This window comes from Rana temporaria, chromosome 4 (assembly GCF_905171775.1).
Source record: "Rana temporaria chromosome 4, aRanTem1.1, whole genome shotgun sequence".
Lineage (NCBI taxonomy): Eukaryota > Metazoa > Chordata > Amphibia > Anura > Ranidae > Rana > Rana temporaria.
In genome coordinates, this window is record NC_053492.1 from 426,012,499 (window position 1) to 426,028,807 (window position 16,309).

The 16,309-nt window shown below is 43.9% G+C and overlaps 1 protein-coding gene across 3 annotated transcripts in view; it reads right to left on the bottom strand.

The window, feature by feature from the left end:
* MIA3 (MIA SH3 domain ER export factor 3) overlaps positions 1–16,309 on the bottom strand; it is a 132,830-nt gene that overhangs the window by 37,068 nt on the left and 79,453 nt on the right. For all 3 annotated transcript variants that reach the window (XM_040351409.1, XM_040351408.1, XM_040351407.1), the window contains 6 exons: positions 16,068–16,089; positions 8,148–8,236; positions 7,995–8,072; positions 5,462–5,572; positions 831–902; positions 635–739 (listed from right to left, as the gene is read on the bottom strand). In XM_040351409.1, the coding sequence (XP_040207343.1) occupies positions 635–739; positions 831–902; positions 5,462–5,572; positions 7,995–8,072; positions 8,148–8,236; positions 16,068–16,089 (477 nt within the window). The remainder of the gene's footprint in view (positions 1–634; positions 740–830; positions 903–5,461; positions 5,573–7,994; positions 8,073–8,147; positions 8,237–16,067; positions 16,090–16,309) is intronic.

Genomic DNA, 16,309 nt, shown 5'->3' on the forward strand with positions numbered 1-16,309 from the left:
TTTGAGATTCAAACTATCTATGGCCAGCTTTAAACCTTGAACACACTACTAGCTTTTTTTCATTCAACCCAGCGGGCTGAATGATTTTTTTTTTTATAAATAAATATACTAATTATCTGATATTAGTACAGTGATCTAACCTGCTGTTCTATGGTGTTCTTACAGGGGGATGACCCACCCGCCAGAACACTCCGGTTATTGGCTGAGAGTGCTGGTATGGAGTCGGTTGGCAGACCTTTTTTGGTCATGCCCCTTCGACAGAAATTTGTCCGGCTTCTGTCAGACCACCTGCAGTACACCCGGGCCGAATGTCGGCTGGTTTCTATTGAACCGGTCGATGCAGCCCGACATTCAGCCTGTGTGTACTAGGCTCAAGTGTACTCTAGTGAAGAAGACAATAAGACAGGTAGGTGGTAAGAAAAGAAATGGCTGTAGATCCAGGAAATCCGAGTGCCTTTTATTGTTCAAAGTGATAACACCAAAGACACCAACACGAGGTCACGTAGACGTGTTTCACACAAACATCTTGTGCTTAATCATTATAAGACAGGTAGGTAGTTTGGACTATCAAGTGCTGAACAGACAAAGAATGCAGATATGTCAGCTAACATAGGGATATAAATCTGGTACATACCTGCTCCTTCCTGGCCTTCAGACAGGTGTTTTCCTCCTGCACGCTACGAAGATCAGAGCGCACCTTCTGCTCCTTTAGTTTTGTTTCATTTAAAGCAATTTGCATCTGAAACCAAACAAAAAGATAAGAAATAAACTGATACAACTTAGATCAGGGGTGAATAAAGTGCTAAATCCAGCAAGCACAACATTGTTACCTCTGAGAGTTCCGCTGAATGTTGCTCATACTGCTGTTTAAGCTGTTCTATGGATTTCTGTCCTTCGTATATCTAGGGAGAGAATTAGCTTTAGAATAACCAAATGCCTTCTGTGGACAAAATTTAATTCCTCTGCTTGATAAAAAAAAATGGCATAATGTTATATTAATCCTGTATAATATTACCTGGGAGATCATTTTATTTTTTTACTACCAGATCAATATATCTCAAAAACATGGGGATTTAATATTTATTAAAGACCTCCTTAAAGCAGAAGACCTATAAAAAAAGATTTAAAAGATGGTAGCCACTGGGGCTACAGTGCTATTTCTGCCACGGCGGTTCTGACTTGGAGAGGGGCAACCCTACTTGTCCTTCTCATACTTACTTTCCACCACCCCCCGTCTTACTACTCCCTCCCTCACAACCCCCCCCCCCTTTTTTTTTTCTCCTTCTCTGGTGATCCACTACAATGCCATGGTACACCCCAGCAAGACAGGAGAAGTGCCTTTCCCCTGCACTGTGTGGTCTCGCTGCAGATTGGCATTGTTTTGTCTACACATTTATCCAACTTCATGCTTAGTGACCTTGTCTTTGAACTACAGTTAAATGTAAGGGTCCCAGGGCCCAATTCTGGTTGCTGCTACGTCAGGATTCCTTTTTTCACCCGATATAGGGTTTTTTATTAAATGTGTTATTTTGGTTACATTTGTTTTTTCTCTGGCATGTACAGTGGATAAAAAAAATCTACATACCACTGTTAAAATGTCAGGTTTCTGTGATGTAAAAAAAATAGTCAAAGATAAAATATATTTCAGAACTTGTTCCACCTTTAAAGTGACCTATAAACGGTATAACTCATTTAAACAACAAACTGAAATCTTTCAGGGGGGGGGCAATAAAAACTAAAATAATGCGGTTGTAAAAGTGAGTACACCCTCTTAAAACTGGGGATATAGCTGTGTTCAGAATTAAGTAATCACAAACGCATGCTAAATAGGAGTCAGTACACACCTGCCACCATTTAAAGTGCCTCTGAATAACCCCAAATAAAAGTTGAGCTGTTCTAATAGGTCTTTCCTGACATTTTCTTAGTTGCATCCTACAGCAAAAGCCATGGTCCACAGAGAGCTTCCAAAGCATTAGAGGGATCTCATTGTTAAAAGGTATCAGTCAGGAGAAAAGGTACAAAAGAATTTCCAAGGCATTAGCTATACCATGGAACACAGTGAAGACAGTCATCATCAAGTGGAAAAAATCTGGCACAACAGTGACATTTCCAAGATCTGGACGTCCCTCCAAAATTGATAAAAAAAGACTAGAAAAAAAATATTAAAAGGAGCTGCAGAATATCTGGCAAGTAATGGCTGTGTGGTACGTGACAACAATCTCCCGTATTCTTCATATGTCTGGGCTATGGGGTAGAGTGACAAGACGGAAGCCTTTTTTTATGATTAAAAACATCCAAGCCCGACTAAATTTTGAAAAAAAACAAAAAAAAAACCAAACACATCTGAAGTCTCCCAAAAGCATGTGGTAAAATGTGTTCTGGTCTGATGAAACCAAGGTTGAACTTTTTGGCCATAACTCCAAAAGATACGTTTGGCACAAAAACAACACTGCACATCCCCAAAAGAACACCATACCCACTATGAAGCATGGTGGTGGCAGCATCACGCTTTGGGACTGTTTTTCTTCAGCTGGAACAGGGGCCTTAGTCAAGGTAGAGGGAATTATGAACGGGTTACAAATACCAGTCAATATTGGCACAAAACCATCAGGCTTCTGCTAGAAAGCTGAACACGAAGAGGAACTTCATCTTTCAGCATGACAACAACCCAAAGCATACATCCAAATCAAAGGAATGGCTTCACCAGAAGTAGATTAAAGTTTTGGAATGGCCCAGCCAGAGCCCAGACCTGAATCCCACTGAAAATCTGTGGTGTGATCTGAAGAAGGCTGTGCAGAGGAGATGCCCTCACAATCTGACAGATTTGGAGTGTTTTGCAAAGAAGAGTGGGCAAATATTGCCAAGTCAAGATGTGCCATGCTGATAGACTCATACGCCAAAAAGACTGAGTGCTGTAATCAAATCAAAAGGTGCTTCCACAAATTATTAGTTTAAGACTGCATTTTAACTACAGCGTGGATCTGCCCGCGACTTGACAGCGCCAAGGTGTAAATAACCAAACGAGGGACCCGCATTTGAGATTCCACTCATTTGAACGACACCTCAAGTCGTGGTGCGGCTCCCCCGCGATTGTCGCACGATAAAACGTGCTGCAACCGCAGGACTCATGTCGCCCAAAATAGTTCAGAAGCTACTTTGGGGCAACATGCATCTGCATCGCACGATACTGGTTGCTGCGATAGTACGACAATCGCGGCAGACTCTGACCACAATTTGAGGTGTCATTCAAATGAATGGAATCTCAAATGCGAGCACTTCGTTTGGTTATTCACACCTTGGCGCTGTCAAATCCAAAACACTGTCGAGTGAATGCAGCCTAAGGGTATGCACACTTATGCAACCATATTTTTTATTTATTTTATTTTTACTTCCCTCCACCTAAAAGATATCAGTTTGTTGTTCAACTGAGTTGTAGAGTTTATAGGGCAAATTAAAAAGGTGGAAAAAGTTCTGAAATTATTTATCTTTGTCTAATTTTTTTTTTACATCACAGAAACCTGCCATTTTAACAGGGGTGTGTAGACTTTTTATATCCACTGTAAATGTTTGTTTTTTTACTGCAAAAAAATATTAAAAGATCGTTTTGTAAATAAAAAAAAATTAAAAAAAATATGCAAAAAACATTTTTTTATATCTTAAGATGTAGAAATACATTTTTTTTTTGGAGTAGACGCAGATATAAAAGATGAGACTGTGAGGAGTTAATATGAAACTATTTATGGCCTAAAAATAACATGATACAGCAAAAAAAAAAAAAAAATTGCAATACCCCAAATTGTAAATATCTGATGCCTTTAGGCTCCATTCACACTGGATGCCGATGCGGCTCCCAGCAGGGGTCCTGTCAGTCCTTGTTCACTGTTTTAGGTCCGATTTCAGACCGAATTTTGGGCTGAATTTGGGCCCTAAAACGGGCCAAAAGATGCACAGGGCTCCTGTGCAAATTCGCAACGGAGCCGCATTGGAGATATGTGAACCGGCTCCATAGAGAGCCATTCACATTCTCTTGCCATTAGCAATAGTGTGAACCTAGCCTTACGATTCATTAGTTACAAGTTAAAGCCCAACTCTAGCTTAAAAAAATAAATAAAAATCAAAGCATCTTTTGAGTCAATACGCATTCTGGCCCGGATTCTCAAAGGAGTTACGCCGGCGTATCTGGAGATACGCAACTCTGAGTGCGGCCCGCCGCAACTCGGCGCCTGATTCATAGAATCAGATACGCCTCACAGTTGCCTAGATACGAGCGGCGTAAGTCTCCTACGCCGTCGTATCTTAGGGTGCATATTTCCGCTGGGCGGTAGGTGGCGCTTCCGTATATTTCCGCGTTGAATATGCTAATTAGCTAGATACGCCGATTCACGAACGTACGTGCGCCCGGCGTATCAAGATACGTCGTTTACGTAAGACATACGCCGGCATAAAGTTACCCCTCATAAAGCAGGGGTAAGTCATGTTGGGTATGGACGTCGGAAACGTACGAACAGCTTCGTATTTTACGTTGTTTGCGTAAGTCGTCCGTGAATGGGGCTGGACGCAAGTTACGTTCACGTCGACTAGGCATTGAGCGGGCGTAATTTAATTTGAAAATTCAACGTGATACTGAGCATGCGCGCGCATACGCCTTTCGAAAAAAGCGTCATTTACGTGGGGTCATGAATAGTTTACATAAAACACGCCCCCTTGTTCATTTGATTTAGGCGCGCTTACGCCGACACATTTACGCTACGCCGACGTAACTTTGGACGCAAGTGCTTTGTGAATACAGCACTTGCCTCACTAAGTTGCGGCGGCGTAGCACAACTATGATACGCTACGCCCGCTTACATTTACGCTGCCCTACGAGAATCTGGCCCTCTGTCTCTGGCACTGTTTCTTGCAGACTCGCCTTTCTGCAATCCAGTGGCAGTCCTGATCCAGGTTGTACGATTTCTATCCTATTTTTTGTGAGCCGGGGACTCTTGCCCCGGGGTGTGACTTCAAGCCACTCTGGGTTTATAGAAGAATGCTGCAGGCAACGGCGCTCAAAGTACAGGCACCATAGGGGACAGTAGCCACTGGGCACTGCTGAAGCACAGGAATCTCCCACAAAGTGGGCTCACATCCGATAATGACAGTCAGAAAGATGTGCTTTCTTTCACAATTGTTCAGCAGTTTCTCAAGTGCAGGTTATTTTTAAACATAAATCACTAGACCAACAGGTACGTTTTTACACCCAATGATGCTTCTTTAGAAAACCTTCCATCTCTTTCCTCCTTTAATCTCCCCGTACACCGCTATGGGGGCCTTAACATACAGAAATTGGAGCTCTACCACAAACTATACAAAACAAAGCTCTGCAGTAATAGAGAGCAGCTGGCTACACAGATCAGACTGCCTTCAAAAACTTCCAGCTGTGGATCTTTATGAACTGCTGAAACTGATGTGACCAAAGACTTACCATTTCCTGTTTCCTCTTGTTCTGACTTTTCTGAGAGTCCAACTCTTGCAACAAGTTCCTCATTTTGGTATCCAATTGTTTGTTGCCGTTCTTCAGCTCCTTAATTGACACCTTATAAAAAGTAAGAGAGATCCCATTATCAGAAAGTACATTCATACTGGATTGCACTCACATTGGCGTTCGACCAGCGTACCAACTCTGGTGGCGTGCGTAGCAGAGATGGACCACATTGAACATATGGAATCACTTTTGGTACAGGAATTGGGTACTCATAAATGTTGTCATCACACCTGGCTCTCCTCAAATATGTACAGAGAATCTTTTGAGCTTCAGGACATGGTAGCGGGTTGAAGGCAGACTGGCATCTCTGGTTGGTGGACCCTTCCTGCACCTGAGGGCGCTCTTCTTGGGCTATGCTATTTCTTTCTTACTACTCTCCTTCTTTCAATCCATCCCCCCCCACGCCTTTTTTTTCCCTCCCTCTCTCATTTTTTTCCTCATCAGTGCTATGGTTAGTTTGGTATTGCTTTTATGCCGGCTGGTATGGCAATATGGAGTCTCCTATATCATTCATAGAATGTGGTTGTTTTTCTCTAGGATACGATTACGCAGCTTGTGTTCTATCACTTGTCTCTCTGTCTCAGTTTCAGACCTTGAAAAATTATTCATACCCATTGAAATCTTCCACATTTTGTCATGTTACAACCAAAAACAAACATATATGGGATTTTATGTGATAGACCAACACACAGTGGCACATAATTGTGAAGTGGAAGGAAAATTACAATTGGGTTTCAATTTATTTACAAATATGTGTAGCGTGCATTTGTATTCAGCCCCCTTTACTACGATACCCCTGACTAAAATTTAGTGGAACCAATTGCCTTCAGAAGTCACCTAATTAGTAAATAGAGTCCATCTGCGTGTGATTTAATCTCAGTATAAATACAGCTGTTCTGTGAAGCCCTCAGAGGTTTGTTAGAGAACCTTTGTGAACAAAAAGTGTCATGAAGGCCAAGGAACACACCAGACAGGTCAGGGATAAAGTTGTGGAAAAGTTTAAAGCAGGGTTAGGTTATAAAAAAAATACCCCAAGCTTTGAACATCTCACGGAGCACCGTTTAATCCATCATCCGAAAATGGAAAGAGTATGGCACAACTGCAAACCTGTAGAATGGTTCCTTAAAGCAATATCAAACTGAAAACAAACATCTATTATATTGTAGCTCACCAAATAGTAAAAGTGTTGACTGTATTTTTTTATGCTTTCTTTCTTCTATTTTTATTTGGCAATCTAGTCAGAAAGTCCTACTTTTTGCTCTTGCAGTTACAGGGATAGGGCAAACTATTTAGCACCGACAGGGGTGCTTAAAAATGATCAGCTTTTATTTACATAAAAACCTTTATCCCAAAAAAGTAAGCTTGAGATTGCCTTTAATTTGATGTATCTAAACCTGCTAGTAACACACTGCTCTTCCCCCAGACTGACAATGCTGCTGTCCATAGGTGCCCCCTGTGCTCATTCATCCAGAGTGGGGACACCAATAGAGGCAGTGTTACTGGCCAGATTACCAGGTGAAACCAGAGTAAAAAAAAAAGCCTAAAAAAAGAAAAAGAAATGCAACCACCACATTTAATGAAGTGTCACTCCATTTCTCCTGGGGACAGATTTTTTGCAGCGCTAGCACTAAATCTGCTTGTGGCCTAGTCCAGGGAAACTGAATATAATCTCCCCTTTCACACTGTCCACAGTGAAAGTTCTGTTCATCTATGGCCAACTTATAGAGAACCTGCAAGTAGAAAAGCATCCGACACTTCTGGAAGTGTCAGGAGCTGAAGAGTCTGCAGCACTTGATGGGAGGGGAAGCAGAAGACACAGGCCACTGAAGAGGGGAGTAATACTACTAACTATAAACATGCAGGGGAACTGCCCTTTAGAATTTTTTTAGGCATCTGACAGGATCACATTAAGCAATGCACGTCACTGTTCTATCAACAGGGCACTTAAGGTGTGCTGTGAATAATAACTGTCATAGTTACATCTGCTCTCAACCAAACTGCAAAGCCATAAACTGGCTAATGTCAAAACTGACCACATGTGTAGTACCATGGTAAATGCAGGTCAAGAAGGGACCAAGATGGTAACTCAATGGCTGTAATAGATAGGAGGCTTTAGTTTAACTTTAACCAACACGGTGCTCTGTGGTTCCTCCTGCCTACTCCCACACCACATCATCACAGTGCAGGGAGAAAGCACAGAGCAGGATAGGTGACCAGAAATCTGACACTCCCCAGAATGTTTTTTTTTTTTTTTTTTTTTAGGTTCTTAGTCTGGTGACAGGAGGCGAGATATCAAAGTTCTCCTTTACAGGGGCAGCTTTATTTACATTTTAACTTTTAAAATAGGTTCTAACCTTTTCCCACAAATAGCAATATTACAAAAACAAATGCCTTTATTTTATTTTTAAACTGCAGTAATCGAGCCACACAGGAAATCCACAGACACGTCATTATAAGAGTTGCTTTCAGTTACCTTTAGGGAGGCAGTCTCTTCCTGTAGATGGGTGCTCTTTTCCTGCGTTGTGCTCTCAGACTCTTTAGCTTCTTTTATCTGCCAGCGACAGAGACAAATTTATCAGATTCTGTTATGAAGTAATGCCTCTCCAGATCTCTGAGTGATAATTACCTTTTTCTCCAACTCCGATATCTTTTCCAAAGCCTCACTCTTCTCCTTCATCAGAGCAGCGATCTTCTCCACAAGCTGTTTTTCACTGACTGCAAGAAAATCAAAGCACATAAAAACAAACAAAAAAAAAACAACATTTAATTTATGTTTATTAATAATGTTTCTATGTTTGCCTGCAGAGTGATAATATAATTATTTTTAATAAATACATTTGATAATAAATAAATGCAAGCATTCCCTGATCTGTGCATGGTTGGCCTTGTAATCCATTGTACCGGTAGACAACAAATAAACAAATATTTTTAATAATGTATTTGTGTATTGCTCTTATTTGGCTGGATTGTTTTACACCCCTTAAGAAATAAACAGCATGGGACACAGGTCAGGTCACATCTGATAGCAGTGCAGCTGGCAGTTGCAGTTTCACAATACAGTAACAGGAAAAGGTATTAACACACCAACAGTGTATAGAACTCTACTATAAACCAAAGGCTTCTTTCTGTGCAAGTGTACAAGGCTTGTAAGTGCTCACTAGGCACAATATAATAATCTCCATCCAAACTGGCAAACTGTTATTTGTTTAGGGACAACTAGCAACATACATTTTATATATATATATATATATATATATATATATATATATATATATATATATATATATATATATATATATATATATAAATAAATATATTGTGTACATATATATATATAAATAAATATATTTTGTATATATATATATATATATATAAAGAGATTTTTAATACAGCTTACCTGTAAAATCTTTTTCTTGGAGTACATCACGGGACACAGAGCGGCATTCATTACTATATGGGTTATATGGAGTACCTTCAGGTGTAGACACTGGCAATCTCAAACAGGAAATGCCCCTCCCTATATAACCCCCTCCCATAGGAGGAGTACCTCAGTTTTGTAGCAAGCAGTATGCCTCCCAAAATGGTCCTCAAAAAAGAGGGGTGGGAGCTCTGTGTCCCGTGATGTACTCCAAGAAAAAGATTTTACAGGTAAGCTGTATTAAAAATCTCTTTTTCTTTATCGTACATCACGGGACACAGAGCGGCATTCATTACTATATGGGATGTCCCAAAGCAATGCTTACAATGAGGGGAGGGAGAACATCTCCAAGACAAAAGGATTTAATTTAGAGATATACTCAAATCATAATAAATCCAACTTAGTTGAGAAAAATAATCTTAAATTTTTAAATTTAACTCAAACAAGAGGAGCCCCCGGAATCCGAGGGTCTCAAACTGCAGCCTGCAGCACTGCCTGCCCGAAGGCAGTATCAGTATTCCTTCTTACGTCCAACTTGTAGAATTTTGTAAACGTGTGGACAGAAGACCAGGTTGCCGCCTTGCAAACTTGAGCCATAGAGATCTGGTGGTGTGCTGCCCAGGATGCGCCCATGGCTCTAGTAGAATGAGCCTTTAATGATACTGGAGGAGGCAACCCTTTCAAGCCGTAGGCCTGAGTGATTAATTGCTTAATCCACCTAGAAATGGTGGACTTTGCAGCTGCCTGCCCCTTCTTGGGCCCATCCGGTAGAATGAACAGCACATCTGTTTTCCGGATCTTCTTTGTAGCTTTAAGATAGGCCTTCATGGCCCTGACAATATCCAAGGTATGCAGCAACCCTTCCTTTCTGGAAGTAGGTTTAGGGAAGAAGGATGGTAATACCAAATCCTGGTTCAAATGAAAACTGGATATGACCTTCGGTAGGAAGGAAGGATGAGGGCGGAGAACGACCCTGTCCTTATAAAAAACAAGATATGGTTCCTTACAGGATAAGGCTGCCAGCTCCGAAACTCTTCTTGCGGAAACTATGGCAACCAAAAATACTAACTTCCTTGTCAGTAGAACCAAAGGAATATCAGCCAACGGCTCAAACGGTTGTTTCTGTAAACTTGACAGAACAACATTTAAATCCCACGGACCAAGCGGGGATTTAACTGGAGGTCTAATACGTAAGACCCCTTGAAGGAAGGTCTTAACCAGCGAGTGGGTGGCCAGCGGCCGCTGAAACCACACTGACAGAGCAGAAATCTGTCCTTTGATTGTGCTTAATGCCAATCCTTTATCCACTCCTAGCTGGAGAAAACTTAATACTCTATCGATGGTAAATTTGCGAGAAAGCCATCGCTTGGACTCACACCAGCCTACATAGGCCTTCCAGACCCTGTAATAAATCACCCTAGAGACCGGTTTCCTGGCTCTGATTAGGGTAGAGATTACTTTCTGAGACAGACCTCTACCCCTGAGAATCAGGGATTCAGCTTCCGGCCGTCAAATTTAGATGCCGTAAGGCAGGGTGGAGGATCGGACCTTGCGATAGCAGGTCTGGCCGTAGAGGAAGAGTCCAAGGGTCTCCCACTACCATCCTTAAGATTAGTGAGTACCATGCCCTTCTGGGCCATGCTGGAGCTACCAGGATGACTGGTATGTGCTCCACCCGGATCCTGCGCAGCAGGCGGGGTAGTAACTGGAGCGGGGAAAACGCATAAAGAAGTTTGAACTGATGCCAAGGGCAAACCAACGCATCGGTTCCGCAGGCCATCGGATCCCTTGAGCGGGATATGAACCTGTCTAGTTTCTTGTTGAGTCTCGATGCCATGATATCCACGTCCGGCACTCCCCATCTTTGGCAGAGTGCTTGAAAGACTTGTGGATGCAGAGACCATTCCCCCGGCCATAGAGTCTGGCGGCTTAAGAAGTCCGCCTGAAAGTTGTCCACTCCTGGAATGAATATTGCCGATATGCAGGGCACATGAGCCTCTGCCCATAGGAGAATCAAGCTCACCTCTCTCTGAGCGGCTTGACTGCTGGTTCCCCCTTGGTGATTTATGTATGCCACGGCCGTGGCATTGTCTGATTGAATTCTCACCGGGAACCCCTGCAATTTTGACGTCCAAGCCCTGAGGGCTAGTCGAGCAGCTCTGAGCTCCAAGATGTTGATGGGCAACTGCTTCTCTGGCTTTGCCCAAGTACCTTGGCGAGTGCAACCATCCAAAATTGCTCCCCAGCCCGTCAGGCTGGCGTCTGTGGTCACTATCTTCCAAGCCACTGGGCTGAAAGACTTCCCCTTCAGTAGATTCTGAGGGTCTAACCACCAACACAGACTTTGTCGGACTCTTGATGAGAGCGGCAACGGGATATCCAAGGCCTGTGGCCTTCTGCTCCATGCTGACAGGATGGCTGCCTGTAGGATGCGAGTGTGGCTCTGGGCGTATGGTACCGCCTCGAATGTGGCCACCATCTTGCCTAGTAACCTCATACATAGGCGAATAGTCGGTTCTTTCTTGCTTAGAACCAGTAGGATTAATTCCTTGATGGCTTTTACCTTCCTCAGAGGTAGGAACACTCCTTGTTGTTCTGTGTCTAATCTCATGCCGAGATATTCCAACTGCCTTGTGGGCTGGAAAGCTGACTTTTCTCGATTTAGGACCCAGCCGAACCTCTCGAGGTATTGGACCGTGAGGGCCACTGCTCGCTCCAAGCCGGGAGACGAGTGGTCTATGACTAGGAGGTCGTCCAGGTATGCTAGGATCGTGACCCCTTGGATCCTTAGCTTGGCTAGGATCGGAGCTAGGACCTTCGTGAACACCCGGGGGGCCGTAGCCAACCCGAAGGGAAGCGCCACGAATTGGAAGTGACGCGAAGCCACCATGAAGCGTAGATATCTTTGATGTGGCTGATAAATTGGAACATGAAGGTAGGCATCCTTTATGTCTATGGACGCCATGAAGTCGTCCTTCTGGAGTGTGGCAGCTGCTGACCGCACGGATTCCATCCGAAATGAGCGGATCTTTAGATATGCATTTACCATCTTTAGGTCCAAAATTGGCCTGACATCTCCCTTGGATTTTGGGATGATGAATAGGTTGGAGTAGAAACCCAGCCCCTGTTTTTCCAGGACTGGTACCTCTACTATTACTTCCTGGGAAAGTAGATGATCTAATGCCGATCTTAATGCGGCTCCCTTTTCCGGATCGTTTGGAATCCTCGACTTCTGGAAATGAGGAGGAGGAAACCTTAGGAAATCTAATTTGTAGCCTGTGGCCACGGAAGACCGTACCCACTCGTCGGGAATGCTGGCTTCCCAAATCTCTGAAAAGAGTCGCAGCCTTCCCCCCACCTTCGTGGGTGGGGGCGCCCCTTCATAAGGTTGGCTTGGGGGCTGGTTTTGCTGGTTTGCGAAACCACTGCCTTTTGCCTCTAACAGCCTGTCCTTGTGATTTGCTGTTGAAGCCGAAGTTTGCTTTTGCAGGAGGCCGTCGATACTGCTTGGCATTAGAGGGCCCCTGCCCAGGGGAATACTGTCGTTTAAACGCAGGTCCCTGAACCTTCTTCTTAGTTGGCAAGAGAGTACTCTTGCCGTTTGAAATGGTCTGAATGTATTTATCTAGGTCTTCTCCGAAGAGTCGTCCTCCATGGAAGGGGAACCCTACCAGGAGCTTCTTGCATGGGGGCTCAGCCTCCCAGCTTTTTAACCATAAGAGTCTTCTCATATGGATAAGGGATAACGATAAACGTGACGCTTGCTGGATAGAATCCTTGATTGCGTCTACCGTAAAACATATGGCCTTAGGGACATCCGAAAATTTTTCTGCCTGCTGGGCCGGAATAAGTTTAAGCATCTGCTTAAATTGATCCGATAATGCTTGAGCGACCCCAATCGCAGCCACAGCTGGCTGTACTACTGCCCCTGCAGTAGTGAAGGAGTTCTTAAGTAGTGCTTCCAAGCGCTTATCAACTGGATCCTTGAACACCTGTATGTTTTCTACAGGGCATGTTAACGATCTGTTAACACATGAGATGGCTGCGTCCACTGCAGGAGTAGCCCATCTTTTGGAAAATTTTTCTTCCATAGGATATAGGACAGAGAACCCTTTAGGTGGTAAGAAGATCTTATCTGGCTTGTTCCAATCTTGGAACAAAATTCCCTCTAATAGAGGATGGATCGGAAACACAGCATTGCTTTGAGGCGCCCTCAGTGAGCCCAAAGCTGAAACCGTCGATACCTGGAGATCTGGTACTGGCAAGTTGAACTGCCCCAGACTCCTCTGTATCCGGATCTTCGATCCCTGAACCTACTTGGTCCTTGTCCAAGAGGTCGTCCAATTCCCCTGAGGAAAGGACCTCCTCTTCTGAGGGTCCGCGCTCGGGCGACGGAGATCTATTCCGCTTACTGCCCCGCATAGCTGCGGCTACCCATGCCTTTCTGCATCTCTTTTAAAGAGGTGAGTAATACCTCCTCCGTGACCATCTTAGGGTTGGACTGACCCGCGTCAGCTCCAGCCCCAGATCCCGATGGCCCCAAGGCTCCCTGTGGGGAAAGCAGCGGCATAGCTTTGTCCGAGACCTCAGACTCTCTGGGGGAATCCCCACCTCTTGTACCCTCTGACCCGGATGCCATGGTACAATACCGAGGTACACCTGCTACCTATTGGTATTTGGAACTATAAAAGTTAATTGCCCAAACACCTGTTTGGGGGATAAAAAATGCTTCCTCTCCCCTAGATGACTTTTTTTTTTTTTTTTTTTTTTTTTTCAAATCCAGGAAAGAAAAAACATTCTGTCCCCCTGAGTAGTATTGCAAAGAAAAACTATGAGATGGAAAGAAACAGCCTATTTCTAGGCTTGAAAAACAGTCCTCTGAAGACTGCAATATCCTTTCTGGCCACTGTGTGTCCTCGGCGCCCCCGTGCTGCCGCTCTGGTCTTTCTCCTCAGTTCCAAAGTATTGAATGGAACAAACAAGGAAGGGCCGCCCCTTCCTTTAAGCCACTGACCCGCCCTTCCCCCCCAGCAATCTCAAACAGGAAATGCCCCTCCCGACAGGGGGGGGGGGGGGGTTTGGGAGGAAGGGACCTCTCTGTTCCAGCAAACTGCAGCCTGCAGCCTGGAACCATGAGGAGGTCAGCGTTTTGCCTGCTTTGCAGGCCTTGAGGAGGAAGACTGAATGGAGCATCGCCTGGAGGCTTGCAGGTAAGCACAGCTCTCTGACACACACATATATTTTTATATAACACAGGCCCCACTCAATGCTTTTCCAACACTACAAGGGAGGTCACATCTTATGGGGAATAATACATAGAGAGCCATCCTATCTTTATGATATGTGACTAGTTTGCCAGATGCAGTGCATAACTTTAGGCATGTCCCCTGTGACCCCCCAGAAAAAACCTGCTAAGAACCAAGTTCCGCAAGTTTTCCCCTCACTTACCTGCTCCATGCCGCAGGACTTTGCCAAGCAAGAGGCCCAATCTTCCCCCATCTCCGTGGGGATGTCTAGACCTTCAGGCCCTGGGTTCCTATGAAGGATCCACTGTCCTGGGCCCATATAGCACCCTGGCAACAGAAAACATTAGGCACCCAAAGGTTTCTAAGTTCTGGGCCCAGGGTCCAGCTCTCTAAAAAGAAAAGCATTATGGGCTATACCCCAAGGGTTTGGGGTCCGGTTACTGACCACTTTAGCGCTGAGGCTTTTTTGGACAGAACCGGTAGCTCACCTAATCCCAAGGATGCGGAGGCAAGCTAAACCATGACTAACACCTAAGACACTGGCGTAAAAACTGAGGTACTCCTCCTATGGGAGGGGGTTATATAGGGAGGGGCATTTCCTGTTTGAGATTGCCAGTGTCTACACCTGAAGGTACTCCATATAACCCATATAGTAATGAATGCCGCTCTGTGTCCCGTGATGTACGATAAAGAAATATATATATATATATATATATATATATATATATATAAAAATAAAATCTTGTTTTAATATTTCTTACACCACATTGTGCTGCCACTTCAAGGACAAGTGGGTGTAAATCTTTCTTTGTTTAAGCAATTGTCTGCAATCTGCACTGTAGAGAAGGATATTCCTGCAGACCAGGGCTTAGGAGGTGTTAAGGACTCTCTAGATGTGAATTCAGCTTATATATATATGCAGGGCCCCCCTCTTCCAGTAGTTTGTGACTTGCTTCTCAAATTGGAGCTAAATAGAAATAACTTGTGGCTTCCTCGCTGCAGAAAGGGATGGCTCTCGTTTGGTTGTCTACTTTACTGCCTGGACCGCATTTTCGTTTTCATCCGATTCCCATTCAATCTGATTGATGGATGGCGAACGTATCGCTGTAAGCCTGTTTTGAATGGATCTTGTCGGATCGGGTGGCGGGCGTCAGCGGACATATATCCACTGACATCCGCCTCCCCATAGAAGAAGTTAATAGGTGGCCCGATTGAATCCGCTGAAAAACAGGTGGATCCGATTGGTCTGATCGCATGAAAGGGGCCTTAAAAGCGAGTCTAAAGGCAAACTTTTTATTATTTAAATATAACAAACATGTTATACTTGCCTGCTCTGTGTAATGGTTTTATACAGAGCAGCCCCGATACTCTTCTTCTAGGGGTCCCCGCCAGCTATCCTAACAAGCCTCTTGCTAGTTGGGGAGCAACTCTGTGTGTCCATAGACAGAGAGACAACCTCGCTCCCTCTTCACTGGCTGTGATTGACAGCAGCCATCTCTGAGCCAATGAGGAGAGAGAGAGAGAGCTGAAAAAGACACTGATCTTGTGTACCATGCTGAATCAAGATTGTCTCAGGTGAGTATAAGCGGGGGCTGGGATGAGAGCTGCATGTAGAAGGTATTTTTACCTTAATGCAGAGACTGCATTAAGGTAAAAAAAACTTCTGCCTTAGGAACGAACCACTTTAATCTCAGGCCTATGTAGTAATGCGATTTACCTAGAAGTTCTCTCTCGTTTAGGAAAACCTTTATTTGTATCTAAGGCTGATGTAGCATTATTTAGCAATACATATTTTCTACATCAGTGGGAGAAAAACTAGTATGTTTATTTAACAAAATAGAAATTAACTGTAGGAAACATATCAATGGATATTAAACATTACCTTGATAGACTCTGCTCTTTACCTGCAAAAGAAGAGAACTTGTTACATGACAGCAGAAAAAAAAAATACGCGGCAAGTTGTACAATCAGCACACGTCTACAGTGACTGCATACAAAGGTCAGGATCTGCACAGGCCAGCTAGTGTAAGAGAACACTGCAAATAGGATTAACAGAGGGCTAAGAAAAGCTGCTCAGTACATGCCCTGTGCCTGTGTGGAACACTGGCCATGAGCCTTGACCTC